General features: G+C 44.1%; 1 protein-coding gene across 6 annotated transcripts in view; it reads left to right on the top strand.

Annotated features, from left to right (window-relative positions):
* Nucleotides 1–26,699, top strand: part of LOC147105620 (kinesin-like protein KIF21A) — a 194,325-nt gene that overhangs the window by 58,740 nt on the left and 108,886 nt on the right. For all 6 annotated transcript variants that reach the window (XR_015081534.1, XM_086010168.1, XM_086010167.1 and 3 more), the window contains exons 8-11: nt 565–760; nt 17,400–17,589; nt 18,459–18,522; nt 19,003–19,200. Coding sequence is in view for 5 of the 6 variants with exons in the window: in XM_086010168.1 (XP_085866294.1) it covers nt 565–760; nt 17,400–17,589; nt 18,459–18,522; nt 19,003–19,200 (648 nt within the window). In the remaining variant the exon portion in view is untranslated. The remainder of the gene's footprint in view (nt 1–564; nt 761–17,399; nt 17,590–18,458; nt 18,523–19,002; nt 19,201–26,699) is intronic.

The raw sequence follows: 26,699 nt of genomic DNA, 5'->3' as shown, positions 1-26,699 counted from the left end.
CTGAAAATGGGGAAATACAGTCAAAATGATGTATATCTGAGCTGCCCAAAAATAATGACAGTTGGGAAAATCATTCATTTTCCTGCGAGATTAAATAACTTGGGGAAAGTTCATTGTCTCTTGTAAGCAAGAAACTCAATAGGATTTCACATTTTAAAACTTTATTTTGTTCGCTGTAGTAAAGTGTCATGGCTTAGGGACAGCTCTCGACAGTCTGGCTGAAGTCAGGATTTGGCCCATTGTGCAGGTTCCGTCAAACAGATAATCTAGAATTTGTACAGTTGTGTAGTCTCTGAGACCAATGTTTTAACATACTCGTAGACAAGTGAAAAGCATGTACACAACTGTTGTAAAGTTGAGAATAAATTTGAGGAAAGCACTTGAATCTTTTTAATCAAGTGAGCAGGAGTATGATGGAACGTTGTAAGATGCTTAAATTTATATAGCTTGTAATTTATCACATGGTTTTATTCTTAACTGGGTAACTGAACTGATCTTTTAGATATTTTTACATGTGACTGGTGAGATGTATTTCTATAGTGAGCCTCTAGTTTTCCTTTACAGCCAAACCGTTATGATAGCTTGCGTCAGTCCATCAGATCGCGATTTCATGGAAACTTTAAACACGTTGAAATATGCAAACCGTGCACGAAACATCAAAAATAAAGTGATGGTCAACCAGGACAGAGCGAGCCAGCAAATCAATGTGCTCCGTGGTGAAATAGCACGGCTGCAGATGGAACTTACAGAATACAAGACGGTAAGCGAATTTGGGGAAACTGGAAGGAAATCTGCAAATTTTTCTTTAGGTACTTGCGAAGCTGAACAACACTGGAGATGACCTTGCCTCAGTCAGTGTTCTGAGGAAGCCATGTAAAGAGATAAGTCTCTAAGCCATTGATGTGATGGGGCCAGCCCTTCACACGGTGTACTGATTCTGCACACACTAGAAACCTCGGTTATGCATTGCAGTGTCTTTGTTTTTCCCAACTTAGAAAACATTCCTGCATCCCAAGTCATTTCAGATAACTACTATACAGTTAAGTACCAATTCATTAAGCAGTTAAATTACTTTTTTTTAAAATCATTCTTGGGTGTGTGCTGCTGGCAAGGGCAGCATTTGTTGCCAATCACAAGTTGCCCTTGAGAAGGTGTTGGTGTGCTGCCTTGAACGCCTGCAGTCATGCGGTGAAGGTACTCCCACAATGCTGTTGGGTAGGGAGTTCCAGGATTTGATCCAACGACAATGAAGGAATGGTGATACATAGAATAGAATCATAGAAAGTTACAGCACGGAAGGAGGCCATTTAGGCCCATTGTGTCCACGCCGGCCAACAAAGAGCTATCCAGCCTAATCCCACTTCCCAGCTCTTGGTCCATAGCACTGCAGGTTACAGCATCCCAAGTGCACATCCAAGTACTTTTTAAATGTGGTTAGGGTTCCTGCCTCTCCCACCTTTTCAGGCAGTGAGTTCCAGACCCCCACAACCCTCTGGGTGAAGAAACTTCCCCTCAAATCCCCACTAAACCTTCCACCAATTACTTTAAATCTGTGCCCCCCTGGTTTTGACCCCTCTGCTAAGGGAAATAGGTCCTTTCTATCCACTTTATCTAGGCCCCTCATAATTTTATACACCTCAAATAAGGTCTCCCCTCAGCCTCCTCTGTTCCAAGGAAAACAAACCCAGCCTATCCTGTCTTTCCTCATAGCTAAGATTCTCTACTCCTGGCAACATCCTTGTAAATCTCCTCTGTACACTCTAGTGCAATCACATCTTTCCTGTAATGTGGTGACCAGAACTGCACGCAGTACTCTAGCTGAGGCCTAACTAGTGTTTCATACAGTTGAAGCATAACCCCCCTGCTCTTGTATTCTATGCCACGGTTAATAAAGGCAAGCATTCCGTATGCCGCCTTAACCACCTTATCTACCTGGCGTGCTACCTTCAGGGTTCTGTGGACATGCACTCCAAGGTCCCTTTGTTCCTCTGCACTACTCAGTGTCCTACCATTTAATGTGTATTCCCTTTCCTTGTTAGCCCTCCGGATTGACCAATTTATTGATATCTTCCTGCAGTCTACAGCTTCCTTCAGTATCAACCACACAGCCGATTTTAGTATCATCTGCAAACTTCTTAATCATACCCCCTATATTTAAGTCAAGATCGTTGATATATACCACAAAAAGCAAGGGACCTAGTACTGAGCCCTGCGGAACCCCACTGGAAACGGCCTTCCAGTCACAAAAACACCCATCAACCATTATCCTCGGCTTCCTGCCTCCGAGCCAGTTTTGAATCCAACTTGACACTTTCCCCTGGATCCCATGGGCTTTTAACTTCGTGACCAGTCTGCCATGTGGAACCTTATCGAAAGCCTTGCTAAAGTTCACATACATTACATCAAACGCATTACTCTCATCTACCCTCCTTGTTACCTCCTCAAAAAATTCAATCAAGTTTGTCAGACACGACCTTCCCTTAACAAATCCGTGCTGACTAACCTTGATTAATCCATGTCTTTCTAAATGAAGATTTATTCTGTCCTTCAGAATTCTTTCCAGTACTTTTCCCACCACCGAGGTTAGGCTGACTGGCCTGTAATTATTCAGTCTATCCTTTTCTCCCTTTTTAAACAAGGGTACCACATTAGCAGTCCTCCGGCACCACACCTGAAGCCAGAGACGATTGGAAAATGATGGTCAGGACCTCCTGCTATTTCCTCTTTTGCTTCGCTTAACAGCCTGCTAAACCCCTTAATACTTCTTCTCTCGCAGTTTATTTCATCTAATATTGCACACTCCTCCTCCCTGATAGCAATGTCTGCTTCGCCCCTCTCCTTTGTGAAAACAGACGCAAAGTATTCATTAAGAACCCTACCGACGTCTCCTGCTTTCATACACAGATTACCCTCATGATCTCTAATAGGCCATACCCTTTCTTTAGTTTATCCTCTTACTCTTAATATATTTATAAAACATCTTTGGGTTTTCCTTGATTTTATTTGCCAAGAATTTTTCATGCTCTCTCTTTGCTTTCCTAATATCCTTTTTAATTGCACCCCTGCGCTTTCTGTACTCCTCTAAAGATTCTGGAGTATTTAGCCCTCGGTATCTGTCATACGCCTCCCTTTTTTTCTTTACCCTACCCTGTATGCCCCTAGACATCCAAGGGGCTCTAGATTTGTTAGCCCCACCTTTTTTCTTCAATGGCACACGTTTGGTCTGAACCCTCCGGATCTCCTCCTTGAATGCCTCCCACTGCTCTGACACTGATTTACCTTCAAGTAGCTGTTTCCAGTCCACTATGGCTAAATCCCCTCCTGAGCTAATCAAAATTTGCTTATCCCCAATTTAGAATTTTTATTCCTGGTCAATCCTTGTCCTTTTCCATAATTACCTTTTAAATCTAAGTGAATTATGGTCACTAGCACCAAAATGCTCCCCCACTGATAGCCTTCTACCTGCCTAGCTTCATTCCCTAAAACTAAGTCCAGAACCACCCCCTCCCTTGTTGGGCTTGCTACATACTGGCTAAAAAAGTTCTCCTGGATGCATTTAGGAATTCCGCACCCTTTATACCCTTCACACTAATTTTATCCCAGTTAATAATATTGGGGTAGTTGAAATCCCCTACTATTACTGCCCTATAGTTTTTGCACTTCTCAGAAATTTGTCTACATATTTGCTCTTCTATCTCCCTCTCACTCTTTGGGGGGTCTGTAGTACACTCCCAGCAGTGTGATCGCCCCTTTTTTGTTTTTCAATTCGACCCCTGTGGCCTCGTTTGATGATCCCTCCTCACAGCTGTAATAGTTTCTTTAATCAATACCGTGACCTCCCCTCCCTTTTTACCTCCCCCTCTATCCCATCTGAAAATCCTGTAACCAGGAATGTTGAGCTGCCATATCTGCCCCTCTCTCAGCCATGTCTCTGTAATAGCTATAATATCATAGTCCCAAATATCTACCTGTGCCCTCAGCTCATCTGCCTTGTTCGCTATACTCCTTGCGTTGAAGTATGTACCATTTAGTACAGGCAAACCTCCTTGTTGACTACTATCTAGCCCTTGATTCCTCTGTCCTTCCGATTTACTTCCTACGTTTTTGTTTTCCAATTCCAGGTTTTTTTTTTTTTTCCCCTCCCTACTGACTCGACTCTTAGGTTCCCATCCCCCTACCAAGCTAGTTTAAACCCTCCCCAACAGCACTAGCAAACCCTCCCGAGAGGATATTGGTCCCGTTCCTGTTGAGGTGCAATCCGTCTGGCTTGTAGAGGTCCCACCTCTTCCAGAAATGGTTTCAGTTCCTCGGGAAGCTAAAGCCCTCCCTCCTACACCATCTCTCCAGCCACGCATTCATCTGCTCTGTCTTTCTATTCCTGTACTCACTAGCACGTGGCACTGGTAGTAATCTGGAAATTAATACCTTTTTGAGGTCCTGCATTTTAACCTCTTTCCTAGCTCCTTAAACTCTGCCTGCAGGACCTCATCCCTCTTTCTACCTATGTCATATGGACCACTACCTCTGGCTGTTCACCCCCCCCCCCCCGCCCCCTCAGAATGCCCTGCAGCCGTTCAGTGACATCCTTGACCCTGGAGCCAGGGAGGCAACATGCCATCCTGGAGTCACGGCTGCAGCTGCAGAAACGCCTGTCTGCTCCCCTAACTATTGAATACCCTATCACTATTGCTCTCCCTCTCCTCTTCTCCCCCCCCCCCCCCCCCCCCCCCCCCCCTCCCTGTGCAGCTGAGCCTTCCATGGTGCTGTGGATTTGGCTCTGGCTACACTCCCCAGTGGAACCATCGCCCTCAACAGTACTCTGCACTGAATACTGGTTGGTGAGCAAGATGGGCTCAGGGGACTCCTGCACTCCCTGCCTGGTGGTCCTCTTCTGTCTGGCGGTCATCCATTCCCTCTCTGCCTGCATACTCTTAAGCTACAGGGTGACCACCTCCCAAGACGTGCTATCCACGTAGCTCTCAGCCTCGCGGATGCACAGCAGTGACTGCAGCCGCCGCTCAAGCTCCGTAACCCGGTGCTCGAGCTGCTGTAGCTGGCGACACCTCCCGCACATGTGGTCATCTAGACCACGGGAGGTGTCCAGGACTTCCCACATGGCACAGGATGTGCATTCCATGGGTGTGAGCTGCCCTGCCATACCTCTAATTAACAGACTATTTACTAACCTAGCTGGAATAAACTTAAAACTTTAAGAAAGCCTAGTCTAAACACTTAGCAGATACTCGCCAATCTGCTCCCTCCCCTTGTGCCGACGTCACTTTTGACTTCTGGTGTCACTCTTCGAAAATTCTGCTGGCGCTGAGTTGGTGCCGCCTCGCCGCTCCTCCCAGGTCCGCACTGCTGCTGCTGTGGGGCCTACCTTCGCCCCGGGCTCACCTTATACTGCCGCCTTGCCGCTCCTCCCGGATCCGCACTGTCGCTGCTAGAATGGTGTGTGACTTGGAGGGGAACTTCAAGGTGATTGCACCAGATCCCCTTGTCCTAGGTGGTGGAGCTCGCAGGTTTGAGAGGTGCTCCCGAAGAAGCCTTGGCGACGTTGCAGTGCACCCTGCATCATGGTACAGAATGGATATTTAAGTTAATGGATGGGGTGCTGGTCAAGTGAACTGCTTTGTCTTGGATGGTGTTGAGCTCCTTGAGTGGTGTTGCTGATGCACTCATCCAGGCAATCCTGGAATCCTAGAAATTTACAGCACTGAAGGAGGCCATTTGGCCTATCGTGCCTTTGCCAGCCGAAAGAGCTATCCAGCCTAATTCTACTTTCCAGCTCTTGGTCTGTAGCCTCGTAGGTTACGGCACTTCAAGTGCACATCCATGTACTTATTAAATGCACTGAGGGTTTCTGCCTCCCTTTCAGGCAGTGAGTTCCAGACCCCCACCAGCCTCTGGGTGAAAAAAGTTCTCAACTCCCCTCTAATCCTACTACCAATTACTTTAAATCTATGCCCCCCCCCCCCCCCTCCTAGTTATTGACCTCTGCTAAAGGAATGAGGTCCTTCCTATCCACTCTATTTAGGCCCTTCATAATTTTATACACCTCAATTAAGTCTCCCTTGAGCCTTCTCTGTTCCAAAGAAAACAACCCCAGCCTATCCAATCTTTGCTCATAGCTAAAATTCTCCAGTCCTGGCAACATCATCACAAATCTTCTCTCTACCCTCTCTCATGCAATCACATTTTTCCTGTAATGTGATGACTGGAACTGTACGCAGTACTCTAGCTGTGGCCTAACTTGTGTTTTATACAGTTCAAGCATAGGTGGGTGGGCGTGTGTGCTGTGAGGAGGATGCAGAGAAACTCCAGTATGATTTGGACAGGTTGGGTGATTGGGCAGATGCATGGCAAATGCAGTATAATGTGGATAAGTGTGAGGTTATCCACTTTGGTGGCAAAAACAGGAAGACAGATTATTATCTGAACAGCAATAGATTGGGAAAAGGGGAAGTGCAACGAGACCTGGGTGTCCTTGTGCACCAGTCACTGAAGGTAAGCATGTACTGTAGGTGCAGCAAGCAGTTAAGAAGGCAAATGGTATGTTGGCCTTCATAGCGAGAGGATTCGAGTACAGGAGTAAGGATGTCTTGCTGCAGTTGTGCAAGGCCTTGGTGAGACCACACCTTGAGTATTGTGTGCAGTTTTGGTCACCTTATCTGAGGAAGGATGTCCTTGCCATGGAGAGAGTGCAGCGAAGATTCACCAGACTGATACCTGGGATGGCAGGAATGACGTATGAGGAGAGATTGGGTTGATTAGGCTTATATTCGCTAGAGTTTAGAAGAATGAGAGGGGATCTCATTGAAACTTATAAAATTCTAACAGGACTAGATGCAGGAAGGATGTTCCCGATGGTGGGGGAGTCCAGAACCAGGGGTCACAGTCTAAGGATAAGGGGTAAGACATTTAGGACAGAGATGAGGAATTTCTTCACCCAGAGAGTGGTGAACCTGTGGAATTCTCTACCACAGATGCAGTGGAGGCCAATTCATTAAATATATTCAAGAAGGAGTTAGATATATTTCTTAAGGCTAAAGGGCTCAAGGGATATGGGGAGAAAGCAGGGACAGGGTACTGAATTTGGATGATCAGCAATGATCTCATTAAATGGCGGAGCAGGCTCAAGGGGCCGAATGGCCTACTCCTGCTCCTATCTTCTATGTATAATCTCGCGCTTGTATTCTATGCCTCGGCTAATGAAGGAAAGCATCCCGTACGCTGCCTTAACCGCCATATCTACCTGTCCTGCTACCTTCAGGGATCTGTGGACACGCACTCCAAGGTCCCTCTGTTCCTCACACTTCTCTGGATTGAATACCATTTACCACTTTTCTGCCCACCTGTCCTTGCGGTCTACAGCTTTCTTCCTCACTATCAACCACACGGCCAATTTTTGTATCAAATTTCTTAGTCATGCCCCCGACATTGAAGTCTAAATCATTGATATATACCACAAAAAGCAAGGGACCTAGTTTTGAACCCTGTGGAACCCCACTGGAAACGGCCTTCCAGTCACAAACATCCGTCGACCATCGCTCTTTGCTTCCTGCCACTGAGACAATTTTGGATCCAATTTGCCACTTTCCCTTGGATCCCATGGGCTTTTACTTTTTTGACCAGTCTACCATGTGGGACCCTGTCAAAAGCCTTGCTAAAATCCATGTAGACTACATCAAACGTGCTGCCTTCATCGACCCTCCTTGTTAGCTCTCAAAATTCAATCAAGTTAGTCAGACACGACCTTCCCTTAACAAATCCATTCTGACTGTCTTTGCCGTGCCATTCTAAATGATGATTACTAATGTCCCTCAGAATTTTTTCCAATAATTCGCCCACCACCGATTACTTGGTCGATCCCTTTCTCCTTTTTTAAACAACGGTACAATGTTAGCAGTCCTCTGGCACTACACCTGTAGCTGGAGGATTGGAAAATTCAGAGCCTCCACTATTTTCTCCCTTGGTTCTCTTAACAACCTGCGATACATTTCATCCAGGCCTGGCGATTTATCTACTTTCAAAGATGCCAAACCCCTTAATATTTCCCCTCTCACTGTAGTATTTCGCACTCTTCCTCCTCAACTACAATGTCTGCATCGTCCCTCTCTTTTGTGAAGATAGACACAAAGGGCTGGATTTTCATGAAGGAGGTGGGACTACAACTTTCAGGTTTTAGTCCTGCCTCCATCGAGATGCGGCCAGTCCACGCTATTTTCACTTGATTGACCTTGTTGAGCCCGCCCAGCGGGCTCAGCAGGCCAATTAAGGGCCACCCGGCAACAGGTGACGTCACAGACTGAAATTTCATCTGTCAAGACGTGTTGACAGATGAAATATCAGTATTTCACAGCTGTTTGAAGCTGTCAAACACTGACAGTCTTACTTCTAACCTGAGTCCTTCTACGCAGACTCAGTTAGAAATCTCGGCGGCACTGAAAGCTGCAGGCTGTCACTTTTGACATCGCAGCCGTTTTGCTTTCTGTGCCGGCTGAATGATGGACTCCCGAAGCCTAGAGGAAGGAAGGCTGTAAAAGTAAGTACAGGTAATTTAAACTTCTTTACACACTTTTGACACACCAAACACACTTACCTTTGCACTCATGCACCCATCACTCACCTGAACACCGACATCGCGACCCCTCCAAGTCCTTCAACCCGATGACTCTAACCTGGCGTGGTTTGGAGCTGTCGGGAATCCCACACGACACCCTTCAAAATAGGGATTAGGCTAAAAACTGCCTGTTAACTACCTGTTAACAGGCAGTTAATTGGCACTAATCCCTTCCCGCCTCGGGTTGGCAGGTCCCAGTGCGGGGCGGGTACCCGCCTCCTTTGAAACTTGCATGGAGGTGGGTTTTGGGCGTGATGGTGTCGGGACCCCCGAATTCGGGATTTTAGCCTCCCGCACGCCTAAAAGCCTGCCTCACGGCACACTGAAAATCAACCCCAAAGTATTCATTAAGAACCATACCCACGTCTTCCACCTCCAACACACAGGTTACCTTTTTGGTTTCTAATAGGCCCTACTCTCTCTCGTTATCCTCTTGCTCTTTATGTATTTATAAAACATCTTTGGGTTTTCCTTGATTTTAGAATCATAGAATGGTTACAGCACGGAAGAAGGCCATTGGCCCGTCGAGCCTATGTCGGCTCTCTGCAAGAGCACCTCAGCTAGTCCCACTCCTGCACCCTTTCCCCATAGCCCTGCAAATGTTTTTCCTTCAGGTACTTATCCAATTCCCTTTTGAAAGCCATGATTGAGTCTGCCTCCTTCAGGCAGTGCATTCCAGATCCTAACCACTCGTAAAAAAAGGTTTTTTTCTTATGTAGCCTTTGGTTCTTTTGCCCATCACTTAAATCTGTGTCTTCTGGTTCTCAACCCCTCTGCCAATGGGAACAGTTTCTCTCTATCTACTGTCCAGACCCCTCATGATTTTGAACACCTCTATCAAATCTCCCTTCAATCTTTTCTGCTCCAAGGAGAACAACCCCAGCTTCTCCAGTCTATCCATGGAACTGAAGTTCCTCATCCCTGGACTCATTCTCGTAATTCTTTTCTGCACCCTCTCTAAGGCCTTCACATCCGTCTTAAAGTGCGGTGCCCAGAATTGGACACAATACTCCAGTTGAGGTCGAACCAGTGTTTTATGCAGGTTCATCATAATTTCCACGCTTTTGTACTCTATACCTCTATTCATGAAGCCCAGGATCCCGTAAGCTTTTTTATCCGCTTTCTCAACCTACCTTCAATGATTTGTGCACATATACCCCTAGGTCACTCTGTTCATGCACCCGCTTTAGGATAGTACCCATTAGTTTATATTTCCTCTCCTCATTCTTTCGACTAAAATGCAACTCTTCACATTTTTCTGTTAAATTTCATCTGCCATGTGTCCGCCCATTCCACCAGCCTGTCTGTCGTCTTGAAGTCTATCACTATCCTCCTTGCTGTGCACCATACTTCCAAGTTTTGTGTCATCTGCAAATTTTGAAATTGTGCCCTGTACACCCACATCCAAGTCATTAATATATATCAAGAAAAGCAGTGGTTCTGGAACCGACCCCTGGGGAACACCACTGTATACCTTCCCCCAGACCAAAAAACAACCGTTCACCACTACTCTCTGCTTCCTGTCACTTAGGCAATTTCCTATCCATGCTGCCACTGTCCCTTTTATTCCATGGGCTTCAATTTTGCTGGCAAGCCTATTATATGGCACTTTGTCAAATGCCTTTTGGAAATCTATGTACACCACATCAACTGCATTGCCCTCATCAACCCTCTCTGTTACTTCATCAAAAAACTCGATCAAGTTGGTTAAACACGATTTGCCTTTAACAAATCCATGCTGGCTTTCCTTAATTAATCCACACTTGTCCAAGTGACAATTTTGTCCCTGATTTTTTTTCTAAAAGCTTCCCTACTACAAGATTAAACTGACTGGCCTATAGTTGCTGGGTTTATCTTTACACCCTTTTTTGAACAAGGGTTTAACATTTGTAATTCTCCAGTCCTCTGGTACCACCCCGTTTCTAAGGAGGATTGAAAGATTATTGCCAGTACCTCCGCGATTTCTTCCTTCACTTCCCTCAGTATCTGAGGATGCATCCCATCCGGTCTTGGTGACTTATCTACTTTTAAGTACAGCCAGCCTTCCTCTATCAATTTTTATCCCAGCCAGTATCTCCTCTACCTCCTCCTTCGCTATGTCTATGGCAGTACTCACCAATATTTTTTAATGCCCTCTCTTTGCTTTCCTAATTACTTATTTAATTTCACCCCTATACTCCTCCAGGCTTTCTGCTCTCCATATCTGGCATAAGCTTCCATTTTTTATCTTATCCTACCCTGTATACACCTTGACATCCAGGGGGCTCTAGATTTGGGAGTCCCACCCTTTTTCTTTGAGAGAACATATTTGCTCTGAACCCTCACTATCTCCTTGAATGCCTCACACTGCTCTGACACTGATTTACTTTCAAGTCGCTGTTTCCAGTTCACTTTTGCTAAATCACATCTCAGCTTAGTAAAATTTGCTTTACCCCAATTGATAACTTTTACTCCTGGTATATCTTTGTCCTTTTCCATAACTACGCTAAATCTAACTGAATTATGATCAGTACCACCAAAATGCTCTCCCACTGATATCCCTTCCACCTGCCCAGCTTCATTCCCTAAAACCAAGTTCAGAACCGCCCCGTCTTGTTGGGCTTGCTGCGTACTGGCTAAAGTTCTTCTGAATGCATTTTAAGAATTCTGTACCCTCTATATCTTTTACACTGATTCTATCCCAGTTAATATTAGGATAGTTGAAATCCCCTACTATTAGTGCCCTATTGTTTCTGCACTTCTCAGAAACTTGCCTATATATTTGCTCTTCTATCTCTCTCTGACTCTTTTAGGGGTCTATAGTACACTCCTAGCAGTGTGATTGCCCCATTTTTGTTCTTCATTTCAACTCGCATGGCCTCATTTGATGATCCTTCGAACATATCATCCCTCCTCACAGCTGTAATTGTTTCTTTAACCTCAGCTCATCTGTCTTATTCACGAGACTCCTTGCATTAAAGTATATACCATTCAGCACTACCAAACTCCTTTGTTTATTTTCTAGCCTTTGTTTTGTCTACCTTCCAAACTAGCTTACTAATTTTCTGCTTTCCATTTCCAGCTTTGCTTCTCTCCCTTCTGAATCTACACTCAAGTTACCATCCAATTCAATTCAATTCAATTTTATTTGCCATATGTAACCAGTACGAGTACAATTACAATGGAATGCTTACTCCCCGTAGGGACACGTCAGCTATTCATACAGCGCCATGTTCAGAAAGTCAATACAATGGCTTCCAGTGGTAGTGGGAGCACGATGTCCCTCAGCCGCTCCATCCTCCTCACTGTTGCCGGCTCCAAGTGGTGGCCTGCTTCTCCTGCTCACGATCCGACCTCTGGCTGCCATGCCCGGCTCCCCTCCTCCCAATCGGACTGCGAGCTTCCTGCCATGGAGCTGCCGGCCGACGCGCTGCAGCGGGTCGTCGTGGCTGGTGCTGCTGCGCTGCCTCCGCCCGACTTGCCGAACACATCGTCGGGATGTGAATGCTCCGGTCGCCGCGGCCTCCTCCTCACCGTCGCCGGCTCCAAGGTCTGACGGCCCGGGGCCTGCTTCTCCCTCTTCCAGTTCGGCCTCTGGCCGCCATGCTCAGCTCCCCTCCTCCCAGTCGGAATGCCTTCCCGCCGAGGAGCTGCCGGCCAAGCTAGTTTAAACCCTCCCCAACAGCACTGGCAACCCCCCGCCCCCATGAGGATCTTGGACCCAGCGCTGTTGAGTTGCAACCTGTCCAGCTTGTCCAGGCCCCACCTCCTCTCCCCCCCCCCCCCCCCCCCCCCCCCACCGAACCGGTCCCAATGCCTCCAGAATCTAGAGCCCTCACTCCTGTACCATCTCTCCAGCCATGCATTCATCAGCTCTATCCTTCTATTTCTGTACTTGCAATGACGTCAGAAGTGGCAAGTGGAGAGTATTTCACCACACTCCTGACCTGTGCCTTGTAGGGGGTGGAGAGACTTTAGGGAGGTTTTATTATTTTTTTTCCTTTCTAGCAGTTTCATGCAAATGTGTGGCTTTTTGCAGAGGGCAGTTAACAGTCAGCCACAATCAGACCATGTAAGGACAGCACATTTCCTTCCCTAAGGACATCAGTGATCCTGTTGGATTTTTACAACTATCTGACAGCTTCCTGATCACTTCTTAGTGGTATTGGCTTTCTATTTCTAGATTTTAAAAACTGAATACAAATTCTCAAACTACCATGGTGTGATTTAAACTCTTATTCCCTGGATAACTAGTCCAGTAATGTAACCACTACGCTACTGTACCCGTGCATAGAAACATAGAAGATAGGAGCAGGAGCAGGCCATTCGGCCCTTCGAGCCTGCTCCGCCATTCAATGAGATCATGGCTGATCATCCAAATTCAGTACCCTGTCCCTGCCTTCTCCCCATATCCCTTGATCCCTTTAGCCTTAAGAAATATATCCAACTCTTTCTTGAATATATTTAATGAACTGACCTCCACCGCCCTCTGTGGCAGAGAATTCCACAGGTTCACCACTCTCTGGGTGAAGAAATTCCTCCTCATTTCAGTCCTAAATGGCTTACCCCTTATCCTTAGACTATGACCCCTGGTTCTGGACTCCCCGGCCATCAGAAACATCCTTTCGGCATCTAGTCTGTCCAGACCTGACAGAATTTTATAGGTTTCGATGAGATCCCCTCTCAATCTTCTAAACTCCAGTGAGTATAAGCCCAATTGACACAATCTCTCCTCATATGTCATTCCTGCCATCCCAGGTATCAGCCTGGTGAATCTTCGCTGCACTCCCTCCATGGCAAGAACGTTCTTCCTCAGGTAAGGTGACCAAAACTGCACACAATACTCAAGCTGCGGTCTCACCAAGGCCCTGTACAACTGCAGCAAGACATCCTTGTTCTTGTACTCGAACCCTCTTGCTACGAAGGCCAACATACCATTTGCCTTCTTAACCGCCTGCTGCACCTGCATGCTTACCTTCAACGACTGGTGCACAAGAACACCTAGGCCTCTTTGCACTTCCCCTTCTCCCAATCTATTGCCATTCAAATAATCTGCCTTCCTGTTTTTGCCACCAAAGTGGATAACCTCACATTTATCCACATTATAGTGCATTTGCCATGTTTCTGCCCAACCTGTCCAAATCGTACTGGAGTTTCATGACATCCTCCTCACAGCATACCCTCCCACCTAGCTTTGTGTCGTCTGCAAATTTGGAGATATTACATCCAATTCCCTCGTCCAGATCATTAATATATATTGTGAACAGCTGGGGCCCTAGGACCGATCCTTGCGGTACCCCACTAGTCACTGCCTGCCACTCAGAAAATGACCCGTTTATTCCAACTCTTTGCTTTCTGTCCGCCAACCAGTTCTCTATCCAAGTCAATACCTTGCCCCCAATCCCATGTGCCTTAATTTTGCACGCTAACCTCTTATGCGGGACCTTATCGAAAGCCTTCTGAAAGTCCAAATACACCACATCCACTGGTTCTCCCTTATCTATTTTACCAGTTACATCCTCAAAAAATTCCAGTAGATTAGCCAAGCATGATTTACCTTTTGTAAATCCATGTTGACTTTGTCCGATCCTGTCACTGCTTTCCAAGTGCTCTGCTATTACATCTTTTATAATGGACTCTAGCATTTTCCCCACTACCGATGTCAGGCTTACCGGTCTATAATTCCCTGCTTTTTCTCTGCCACCTTTTTTGAATAGTGGGGTAACATTAGCTACCCTCCAATCCATGGGTACCGTTCCAGAGTCTATCGAGTTCTGGAAGATGACCAGCAATGCATCTACTATTTCTAGGGCCACTTCCTTAAGTACCCTGGGATGTAGATTATCAGGCCCTGGGGATTTATCGGCCTTCAGTCCCATCAATTTTCCTGACACCATTTCCTTACAAATACTGATATCTTTCAGTTCCACCCTTTCATCAGACCCTATGTTCCGCGGTTTTTCTGGGAGGTTATTTATGTCCTCCTTTGTGAAGACAGAACCAAAATATGTATTTAGTTGGTCTGCCATTTCTTTGCTCCCCATTATAAATTCCCCCGATTTCTGACTGCAAGGGACCCACACTTGACTTCACCAATGTTTTTCTCTTCACATATCTATAAAAGCTTTTACAGTCAGTTTTTATGTTCCCTGCAAGCTTACTCTCATATTCTATTTTCCCTTTCTTAATTAATCCCTTTGTCCTCCTTTGTTGAATCCTAAACTGCTCCCAATCCTCAGGATTATTGCTTTTTCTGGCCAATTTGCATGTCCTCTCCTTGGATCTTATGCTATCCCTAATTTCCTTTGTTAGCCACGGTTGAGTCACCTTTTTTGTTTTATTTTTATGCCAAACTGGGATGAACAACTTCTGTAGTTCATCCATTCGGTCTTTGAATGTTTGCCATTGCCGATCCACTGTCAACCCTTTGAGTGCCATTCCCCAATCAATCCTACCCAACTCGCTCCTCAGACCATCGTAGTTTCCTTTATTTAAATTGAGGACCCTTGTCTTTGAGTCAACTACTTCATTCTCCATCTTAATGAAGAATTCGATCATATTATGATCGCTCCGACCCAAGGTGCCTCGTACAACAAGATTGCTAATTAATCCTTTCTCGTTACATAACACCCAGTCTAAGATGGCCTGATCTCTGGTTGGTTCCTCGACATATTGGTCCAGGAAACCATCCCGTAAACACTCCAGGAATTCCTCCTCCACAGTATTGTTACTAATTTGGTTAGCCCAATCTATATGTAGATTAAAGTCACCCATGACGACTGCTGTGCCCTTATTGCAAGCTTCTTTAATTTCCCTTTTAATCGATGTATGAATTTTTCCAGAGTTTGTGCCAGACATTGCAAGGGTATTGTGTATAGTTTCAAATGAAGGTAATCATGCTCAGATAATTGTCTTTTTTTATTTACAGACACTGCCTGATCAGAATTCCTGTGCTATGCAACAGAGGGAGGCCAACTAAGCTAGCCCTTTAGCCAGCAGTTTATTGCCCCATTACTTCCACAACATACTTCTGTTCTCTCATGTTTGTTATTCTCTCCTCAAGTTGACCGAATCCTCCAGGGTGAATGTACCTCTCCTGGTGTTTGCAATCGGTGGAGTAAATGACAGTGTTGAGATGTTGGCTTGCTCCAATTACCTGGAGTTGTGGCAGGTTCTTGGCGAGGGCATGTTGAACTGTTGGCTGCTTGACCTCCTTCAAATGGCGCTTTCAAAGCAATATTCTGTAATTGTGACATTTGAGGTGAAGAGGCCTTGTCTGGAGCCAAGATTAATGGTATTGGCATGGGTGGGACAATTAATTTGCAGACTAAGTGGAACGGAGACAGGCAGCAGAGAAATCGGAGTTAAGTTTGGCAACCAGTTGAGAAACCCGTTTGAAACATAGAAGATAGGAGCAGGCGTAGGCCATTCGGCCCCTCGAGCCTGCTCCGCCATTCAATGCGATCATGGCTGATCATCCAAATTCAGTACCCTGTCCCTGCTTTCTACCCATACCCCTTGATCCCTTTAGCCTTAAGAAATATATCTAACTCCTTCTTGAATATATTTAATGAATTGGCCACAACTGCCTTCTGTGGTAGAGAATTCCACAGGTTCACCACTCTCTGGGTGAAGAAATTCCTCCTCATCTCTGTCCTAAATGGCTTACCCCTTATCCTTAGACTGTGACCCCTGGTTCTGAACTCCCCAACCATCGGGAACAACCTCCCTGCATCTAGTCTGTCTAGTCCTGTCAGAATTTTATAAGTTTCAATGAGATCTCCTCTCATTCTTCTAAACTCCAGCAAGTATAAGCCCAATCGACCCAATCTCTCATCCGTCATTCCTACCATCCCAGGTATCAGCCTGGTGAATCTTCGCTGAACTCCTTCCATGGCAAGGACATCCTTCCTCAGATAAGGTGACCAAAACTGCATGCAATACTCAAGATGTGGTCTTACCAAGGCCCTGTACAACTGCAGCAAGACATCCTTGTTCCTGTACTCCAACCACCCTCTCGCTACGAAGGCCAACATACCATTTGCCTTCTTAACTGTCTGCTGCACCTGCATGCTTACCTTCAGCAACTGGTGCACAAGGACACCCAGGTCTCGTTGCACTTACCCTTCTCCCAATCTATTGCCATTCAGATAATCTGCCTTCCTGTTTTTGACACCAAAGTGGATAACCTCACATTTGTCCACGTTATATTGCATCTGCCATGCTTCTGCCCAATCACCCAACCTGTCCAAATCATCCTGGAGTTTCTCGGCATCCTCCTCACAGCACACACACCCACCCAGCTTTGTGTCGTCTGCCAACTTGGAGATATTACATCTAGTTCCCTTGTCTAGATCATTAATATATATTGTGAACAGCTGGGGTCCAAGGACCGATCCCTGCGGTACCCCACTAGTCACTGCCTGCCACTCGGAAAAAGACCCGTTTATTCCAACTCTTTGCTTTCTGTCTGCCAACTAGTTGTCTATCCAAGTCAGTACCTTGCCCCCCCATCCCATGTGCCTTAACTTTACACGCTAATCTCTTATGCGGGACCTTATCGAAAGCCTTCTGAAAGTCCAAATACACCGCATCCACTGGTTCTCCCTTATCTATTTTACCAGTTACATCGTCAAAAAATTCCAGTAGATTATTCAAGCATGATTACCTTTTGTAAATCCATGTTGACTTTGTCTGATCCTGTCACTGTTTTCCAAGTGCTCTGCTATTACATCTTTTATAATGGACTCTAGCATCTTGATCTTGAGTCTCAACCAAAAATTGTTTCTGTTGTTAGGGTAAGAGAATAATAGGAGACGATGGTGTGGAGAGCATCAATGATATGTTCCACGAAAATACTATGCTACAAACTGAAAACAATAATCTGCGAATGAGAATAAAAGCTATGCAAGAGACCATAGAATCGCTGAGGGCAAGAGTAACACAGCTTCTCAGTGATCAGGTCAACCAAGTTCTTGCTAAATCAGGTAACCTTTTAATTTTAGACAGTTCAAAATTAAGAGAAATATGCTTCTGTTTATTTCTCTCTTTAAATGGTGGACTAATGTGATTTTGATGCCAGAAAGTGATGTTAAATATTCAGAAATAATAGTTATTTCTGCATGTTCATTGGTGCAGCAGCAAAGCCTATCTTTCCCTGGGCATATGTTCTGAAAGTGCTCAGTACCCTGCAGAAATGACCAATGGTCACTCAATGAATGTAAGGTTGAACAATTGAATTCAAGTTGTAGTACATTGTTTAACTTTTGTCTATATGTTCCCTAAAAACATTTTCCTGTATATGGATATAAATATATAGATATTGAGAGATAGATATTTCGGGAGGGGGCGAGAGAGAGATGGATAGATGTGTGGAGATAGTGGGGTGGTCATGATCTGCCGCAGCGCCCACTGTAATTTCAAGGGAGCTTGGCTGCGGATATTCCACCCAGTGCTGCTTCTGCTAGGCTCAACAAAAGCTATGCCTGCTGAGAGAAAGTGTAGTTTCTGTTATGGACTGAATAAAGCCCCCAGAATAGGTCATATTACCTTGCATTAATAGAGCTCTTTTAGGAACTGCAGAGCAGGAGCTGCATTTCTTTTTAGATGCCCTTCTTGCATTGCAGTGCCATGGAGCCTCTCATACCCCAGGCCTCGGTGGGAGTGGATGCCATTGATGTCGCCGCTCTCGCTCTCGTCCCCTCGTCCTCGTCACTCATTTTCACGCGAGCACTTTCTCTCTCTTCTCCCCAAGCCCCCAACCCTTTATCTGGTTCCCTCTACTTCAATCATGATGGATTACATTTGTGCATTTTAAACCAGACTAATTTAAGTGTTCTATCCTGATAAATTACAGGGGATGGAAATGAAGAAATTAGTGCAATGATTCGGAATTATATCCAAGAAGTTGAAGATCTCCGGTAACTATGTTTTTATTTAAGTCAAGATGATGGGGATTGTATGTTGGCTCTGTTTAATTTTGAAATAAGGCAAAAGATATGCAGCAATAACATTATTGCTGATGTCAAAAGCTGGAATGTTGAATGCATGCATTCAGATGTGTGGCAATTCAGTGAGATCCTGTCCGAATAAGGCGCTTTCAGCTTCAGCCTTCCAACAGACTATGTATACAAGAGTATAATTGAGTCTGTATAACTTATTTAATCTCTGATAAATAATTGAAGGAAGAAACAACCAATTAAATGCATGATACTTCTTCCTATCTCAAGATAATGCTGTAATCTACATTATTCAGCCCAAATTGCATTCCATATAAATCATGCCACTTCCATAATTTGAGCAGGATTATATTTGTGTTCTGTAGAGTATTTCATTATCTTTTCCCATATTTAACTCTAACCCACAATTACCTTCTTAGCCTGATATTCTTCTGCCTTTAGGTCAAAACTGTTTGAGAGTGAAGCTATGAATGAAAACCTACGGCGTAACCTTGCAAGGGCTTCAGCAAGACCCCCATACTTGAATGGCACTTTTTCTGGTTCAGTTATTAGTTCAGAAAAAGGAGCTCTGGATGTCTTGGAAATGGCTAAAAAGGACTTGGAAAAACTTAAGAAAAAAGAGAAGAAAAAGAAGAAAAGGTAAGTGTGAATGTTGAGTAGCTCTTATGTATAAAATGTCTTAAGATTTTAAACTGCTATGATTCAATATTTGGTATGAGAAGTATAGCTTAATGCTTAAATTGCATTTTTCCCTAATTATATGAAGTTTGTTCAGAGTAACTTGGTAGGCATTGGAGTAGATCATGTGCATATGTTAATTTCAATATAAAATTGTTTATAATGCTATGAAAATTTAAGAGTATTTGCTGTTTAAAATCATTATATAGAGTGGATTTTTTTAAAGCAACCAATAGTGGAACAGAGTGCATCAGTTGTATTTTTTTTACAAAAAATCTTTTATTGGTTAGCTTAAGCCTTTGTGCTCATTGTGCTGTTAGCACTCATGATTTATTTCCTCTTTGGTGGATGTACAACTCCCTCTTAGTCTGCCCACAACCTTCTCTCTTGATTGGGTCCCCCACACCATGCAGCTAAGTGGGAGTGTGGGGAACCTGTGTACAGGTCTCTGGTGACACCACCGTCTAATGAAATAGTAGACAAGAACACCATGGTCTTCATGCATTGTATACTGATCAGATTTTGACTTTATATACTTTATATGCTTCTTTGCCAGTATAATATCTGATAACTGATAATCTGATGACATTCAAGAAGCATTTAGATGAGCACTTAGTCCGTAGCCTTGTACTCCATGGCGTTTCAAGTGCTTGGAAAATGGGATTAGAATAGATAGGGCTTGATGGCCGGCACAGACACAATGGGCCGAAGGGCCTCTTTCTGCGCTGTATAACTCTGACTCTAACTGCCAGACCACCAAATTTGAAATTTCTGCTTAGCTCCATGCTGAAGTGTCATTTTTTAAAATATACAATTTGCAAGATTGGTCAACAGCAGAAAACATTCATTGCATCAATTAAATTTTCAATACAAGAAATTGCAATTCCTGAGTAACTTAAGTATGAGGTGATCGTTTATGATGATAAGTGACACCTAAGCTGATTCTTCAGGTTTACATGCATAATTCGACGATTTAATAAACTACCTTTATTTAGAAACATAGAAGATCGGAGCAGGAGTAGGCCATTCGGCCCCTCGAGCCTGCTCCGCCATTCAATGAGATCGTGGCTGATCATCCAAATTCAGTACCCTGTCCCTGCCTTCTCCCCATATCCCTTGATCCCTTTAGCCTTAAGAAATATATCCAACTCTTTCTTGAATATATTTAATGAATTGGCCTCCACTGCCTTCTGTGGTAGAGAATTCCACAGGTTCACCACTTTCTGGGTGAAGAAATTCCTCCTCATGTCTGTCCTAAATGGCTTACCCCTTATCCTTAGACTGTGACCCCTGGTTCTGGACTCCCCAGCCATCGGGAACATCCTTCCTGCATCTAGTCTGTCTAGTCCTGTCAGAATTTTATAAGTTTCAATGAGATCCCCTCTCCTTCTAAACTCCAGCAAGTATAAGCCCAATCAACCCAATCTCTCCTCATACGCCATTCCTGCCATCCCAGGTATCAGTCTGGTGAATCTTCGCTGCACTCCCTCCATGGCAAGAACATCCTTCCTCAGATAAGGCGACCAAAACTGCACACAATACTCAAGGTGTGGTCTCACCAAGGCCCTGTACAACTGCAGCAAGACATCCTTGTTCCTGTACTCAAACCCTCTCGCTACGAAGGCCAACGTACATTTGCCGCCTTAAGCGCCTGCTGCACCTGCATGCTTACCTTCAGCGACTGGTGCACAAGGACACCCAGGTCTCGTTGCACTTCCCCTTTTCCCCAATCTATTGCCGTTCAGATAATAATCTGCCTTCCTGTTTTTGCCACCAAAGTGGATAACCTCGCATTTATCCACATTGGGCAGAAGCATGGCAGATGCAGTATAATCACCCAACCTATCCAAATCATACTGGAGTTTCTCGGCATCCTCCTCACAGCACACACGCCCACCCAGCTTTGTGTCGTCTGCAAACTTGGAGATATTACAGGAAACTCTTCTTTATCCGGGACCGGCGTGGTGCCGGTTTATCAAAATGTCCGGATTACAGAGAGGTATAGTAAAAGGTACGAGAGCCCCGTACACAGCAACAGATCCAGGTGTCCCTGTTGCTTAGCAGCAGGTGCAGGAACCCCGGTTACACAGCCACAGATCCAGGAACGGCCACTAATATGAAGTAAAACTTAGCTGAACCTACTCCTGAATTTTGCCGGTTAACAGAGATTTCCGGTTATTTAGGTGCTGGTAAATCGAGAGTTTCTTGTACATCTAGTTCCCTCATCTAGATCATATATATATTATATATATTGTGAATAGCTGGGGTCCTAGGACAGACCCCTGCAGTACCTCACCAGTCACTGCCTGCCACTCAGGAAAAAGAGCCGTTTATTCCAACTCTCTGCTTCCTGTCTGCCAAGCAGTTCTTTATCCAAGTCAGTACCTTGCCCCCAATCCCTGTGACAGCTGAAGTTTTAATGTGTGTATAATGTCTTAACAAGTTGTCACTATTACAGTAAGACTTATTTTAAATTGCATTCAGAAAGTTTATGAAGTGTTTTTACTCCTTTGGTACTTTGGCGACTGCAAAACCTCCTCAATCGTCCTACGTTGGCATAGGCCTTGCGATATTGTACTGCTCATTTACTTTTATTCAAAGGCTAAAGGAGCTTGAGGAAAGCAGACTGGAAGAGGAAAGGTTGGAAATGAACTTGCAGTTTTTGTATCGAAAGTTTGATACTGGCAGGTAGTACCTAAACGCGCACAAACCATCCCACTAATAAACTTACAGCTACAATCATCATGATTTTAATGTGAAACATAAACAGGGTTGAATTAGAACCCCTTTGCCTAAGGTATTAATGGTTGGTAGTTTAGACTGAAAACCAACACCTTTGGTTATTGCAGTACTAACTGCAGCTCTTTGCACGAACCCGAGGAAGTGGGCGCAAAGACTGGAGGTCAGTACTTTTAGCTTTTTGTTGTTTAAAACCATGCACACATCTCACCTACCCATATCTCTGACTCAAAGAAGTGGTTTGCAAACACTTTTTGAGGAACTGGATTCTTGTTTCAAATAAATGGGGCTCTTGTTTCTGCAGGAAAAATATTTTAGGGAGCACTTCCCCTTTTAAAGTAAGTGAATGAAAATACTGAACTGTTTATTTAAAAGGAGAAAGAATGTGTATTCAATTAATTAAAAGTTTCAGAGCTTTTTTGTAATTTGTTGACTTTTTTTCTTGACTTCATACTTTGCTTTATTGGTTTTTGAGACTTTATAGCACAAACTATTCTTAAGCCAATTGCATATGAATCTGAAATCTTTGTCCATAGCTTACCCAGTCGATCTTGCAGGGTGGGACCCATGCCATTGCAAATCCCTGTATGAGCAGGGGCCTGCTCACTGCTATTTACTGCCTGGTTTTCTGGCTCCATATCCTAAAAGCACTTGCCTCACTCTTCAGTGGCACCCCAGAAATATTTTTTTTTGACAGGAAGACCTATCAAATATATGAATGGAGATCACCCTCAAAACATAGTAAAACTTTGAATAATTTTTTTTTAAATCATTTTTTAAATGACTTGAAAGTACAATAAATTAACTATTTTGAACAAAACTTTAAATTTTTGAAAAAAATAACATTTTTTACGGGGCTAAAAATAAACTTACCATTTTTAAATGATAAATCAGTGGGGAAAATTTTTTTTTTTTTAATTACTTTTTTCAACTCTTATCCTAGTAAAAGCAGGCCTTACGCCTGCTTTTACCAGGCGTAAGAATTGTAAGGGTTTTCTGCGGGTGGAACTATCCGCTCGCAGAGACCCTGCTCCCGGGCAGCCGGAGAATCTGTCTAGAGCTTTCTTGACCGATCGGAAATGCCGGTTTCCAGCGCATGCGCAGTACATGCCTGAAACCAGCATTTGCGATGTCCCTACGGGTGGGTACACAGCGCGTACCCACCCGTAGAGATCGGAATATCCGGCCCCTAAGACGCAGGAGTAGGTCATTTGGCCCCTCTAGCCTGCTCCACTATTCAATAAGCTCATGGCTGATCTGATCTTGGCCTCAACCCCACTTTCCTACCCGCTCCCCATAACCCTTGACTCCCTTATCGTTCAAAAATCTGTCTATCTCCACCTTAAATATATTCAGTGACCCAGCCTCCACAACTCTCTGGGGAAGAGAATTCCAAAGATCCATGACTTTCTGAGAAGAAATTCCTCTTTTCCGATTTTAAAGGATTTCCCCTTATTCTCAAATTATGCCCCCTTGTTCCAGATTCCCCCACGAGGGGAAACATCCTCTCTGCATCTACCCTGTCAAGCCCCTTCAGAATCTTTTATGTTTCAATAAGATCCCCTCTCATTCTTCTAAACTCCAATGAGTATAGACCTAACCTGCTCAATCTTTCTTCATAAGACAACCCCCTTCATCTCAGGAATCAACCTCGTGAGCCTTCTCTGAATTGCCGCCAATGCAAATATATCCTTCCTTAAATAAGGAGACCAAAAGTGTGAGCAGTACTCCAGGTGTGGTCTCACCAACGCCCTGTACAGTTGTGACAGGACTTCCCTACTTCATTCCCTTTGCAATAAAGGCCAACATTCCATTTGCCTTCCTGATTACTTGCTGTACCTGTACGCTAACTTATTGTGTTTCATGTACAAGGACCCCCGGATCTCTCTGTACCTCAGCATTTTGTAATCTCTCTCCATTTAAATAATTTGCTTTTTTATTTTTCCTACCAAAGTGGATATAACCTCGCTTTTTTCCTCACATTATACTCAATTTGCCAGATTTTTGCCCACTCACTTAGCCTATCTATATCCCTTTGGAGATTCTTTGCGTCCTCCACACAATTTGCTTTCCCACCTATCTTTGTATCATCAGCAAATTTGGCAACAGTACACTTGGTCCCTTCATCCAAGTCATTAATATAGATTGTAAATAGCTGAGGCCCCAGCACTGATCCCTGTGGCACCCCACTAGTTACAGTTTGCCAACCTGAAAATGACCCATTTATCCCAACTCTCTGCTTTCTGTTAGCTAGCCAATCCTCTATCCATGCTAATATATTACCCCAACCCGTGAGCTCTTATCTTGTGTAATAACCTTTTATGTGGCACCTTAGTGAATACCGTCTGGAAATCCAAATACACGACATCTACTGGTTCCCCTTTATCCACCCTGCTCATTACATCCTCAAAGAACTCCAGTAAATTTGTCAAACATGATTTCCCTTTCATAAAACCATGCTGACCCTGCTTGACTATATTATGATTTTCTAAATGTCCTGCTATCACTTCCTTAATGATGAACTCCAGCATTTTCCTAATGCCAGATGTTAGGCTAACTGGTTGATAGTTGCCTGCTTTCTGTCTCCCTCCTTTCTTAAATAGGGGCGTTACATTTGTGGTTTTCCAGTCCACTGAGACCTTTCCAGAATCCAGGGAATTTTGGTAGATTACAACCAATGCATCCACTATCTCTGCAGCCACCTCTTTTTTAAGACTCGAGGATGCAGGCCATCGGGTCCAGGGGACTTGTCCACCTTTAGTCCTATTAGTTTGCCTAGTACTTTCTCTCTAGTGATAGTGATTGTTTTAAGTTTCCCCCCACCCCAATAGCCCTTTGATTATCTATTATTGGGATGCTTTTAGTGTCTTCTACCGTGAAGACCGATACAAAATATTTGTTCAAAGTCTCCGCCGTTTCCCTGTTTCCCATTATTAATTCCCCAGACTCATCCTCTAAGGGACCAACGTTTACTTTAGCTACTCTCTTCCTTTTTATATACCTGTAGAAGCTCTTACTGTCTGTTTTTATATTTCTTGCTAGCTTACTCTCATAAGCTATCTTCTCTCTCTATCATTTTTTTAGTCGTCTTTTGCTGGTTTTTAAAATTTTCCCAATCCACTGGCCTTTCACTGTTCTTTGCAAGATTGTATGCTTTTTTCAATTTGATACCATCCTTTATTTCCTTAGTTAGCCACGGATGGTTCATCCTTCTCTAAGAGTCTTTCTACCAAACAGGTTTATCAACAAATGGTCAGACTGTGGTTAAAACAAACCACAGATTTACAGTAATTGCAGACATTACTCCTCCTTCTACATTAAAAAAAAATCAAACAAGCACATTCCCTCTCTTAGAGTCTTTCTTTCTCACTGGAATATATCTTTGCTGAGAGTTATGAAATAGCTCCTTAAATGTTTGCCACTGTTTTTCTACAGTCTTACCCTGTAATATATTTTCCCAGTCCACTTTAACCAAGTCTGCCTTCATACCTTTGTAATTGCCTTTGTTGAAGTTCAGGACACTAGTTTGAGACCTAGCTTTCTCTCCCTCAAACTGAATTTGAAATTCTACCATGCTTTGATCTCTCTCTTCCCAAGAGGATTCTTCACTTCGAGATCATTATTTAATCCAGCCTCGTTACACATTACCAAATCTAAAATAGTCTTCTCCCTGGTTGGATCCACAACATATTGTTCAAAGAAACCATACCATATACACTCTTAAGAACTTTTCCTCAAGTCTACCTTTGCCAATTTGCTTTGTCCAATCAGTATGAAGATTAAAATCTCCCATGATTATAGCCGTACCTTTCTTACAAGCCTCTATTATTTCTTGATTTATACTCTGTCCTACAATGTGGCTACTGTTTGGGGGCCTGTAGACCATTCCCACCAGTGACTTTTTACCTTTATTATTTCTTATCTCCACCCAAACTGATTCTGCATCTTGATCTTCTAGGCCAATATCATTTCTCATTCCTGCACTGATCTCATCCCTTATTAACAGAGCTACACCACCTCCTTTTCCTTTCTGCCGAGTCTTACGAAATGGCAAATACCCCTGAATGTTAAATTCCCAGCCTTGGTCACCTTGCAACCACGTCTCTCTAATGGCTATCAGATCATACCCATTTATTTCTATTTGTGCTGTCAACTCCTCTATCTTGTTACGAATGCTGCATGCGTTCAGATAGAGAGCTTTTAATTTTGTCTTTTTACTTTTTTCCCTACTCTTACCCCTCTTTCTGATGCATTCTTATATGTATACGCTCTGTCCCTTCCTGACACACTGGTTATCATTACTCCTATCGCTACCCTGCACTTTTGCCTTTTCATTTTTCTTTAACTTTTTTTAAATTTCCGCTCAGCATATCCCTCTTTCCCCCCCCCCCCCCCCCCCCCCCCTACTATTTAGTTTAAAGCCCTATCTACAGCCCTAGTTATTCGATTCACCCGGACACTGGTCCTAGCCTGGTTCAAATGAAATAAAAACAGAAAATGCTGGAGATACTCAGCAGGTCGGGCAGCATCGGTGAAGAGAGAAACAGAGTTAACGTTTCAGGTCGATGACCTTTCGTCAGAACTGGAAAAAAGCAGGAAATGGAACAGATTTGTAAGCAAGGGTAGGGGCTGGGAAAGGGGGGAGGGGATGGAAGAACAAAAGGGAAGGTCTGTGATAGGATAGAAGGCAGGAGAGGTTAAGATATTCAAGGCAAAAGGAG

Source organism: Somniosus microcephalus, chromosome 17 (genome assembly GCF_052327205.1).
Source record: "Somniosus microcephalus isolate GS21.2 chromosome 17, FLI_Smic_1.0, whole genome shotgun sequence".
In the NCBI taxonomy this organism is placed as follows: Eukaryota; Metazoa; Chordata; class Chondrichthyes; order Squaliformes; family Somniosidae; genus Somniosus; species Somniosus microcephalus.
The sequence above is the reverse complement of the archived record's forward strand: the minus strand, read 5'-3'. Positions and strand labels throughout refer to the sequence as shown.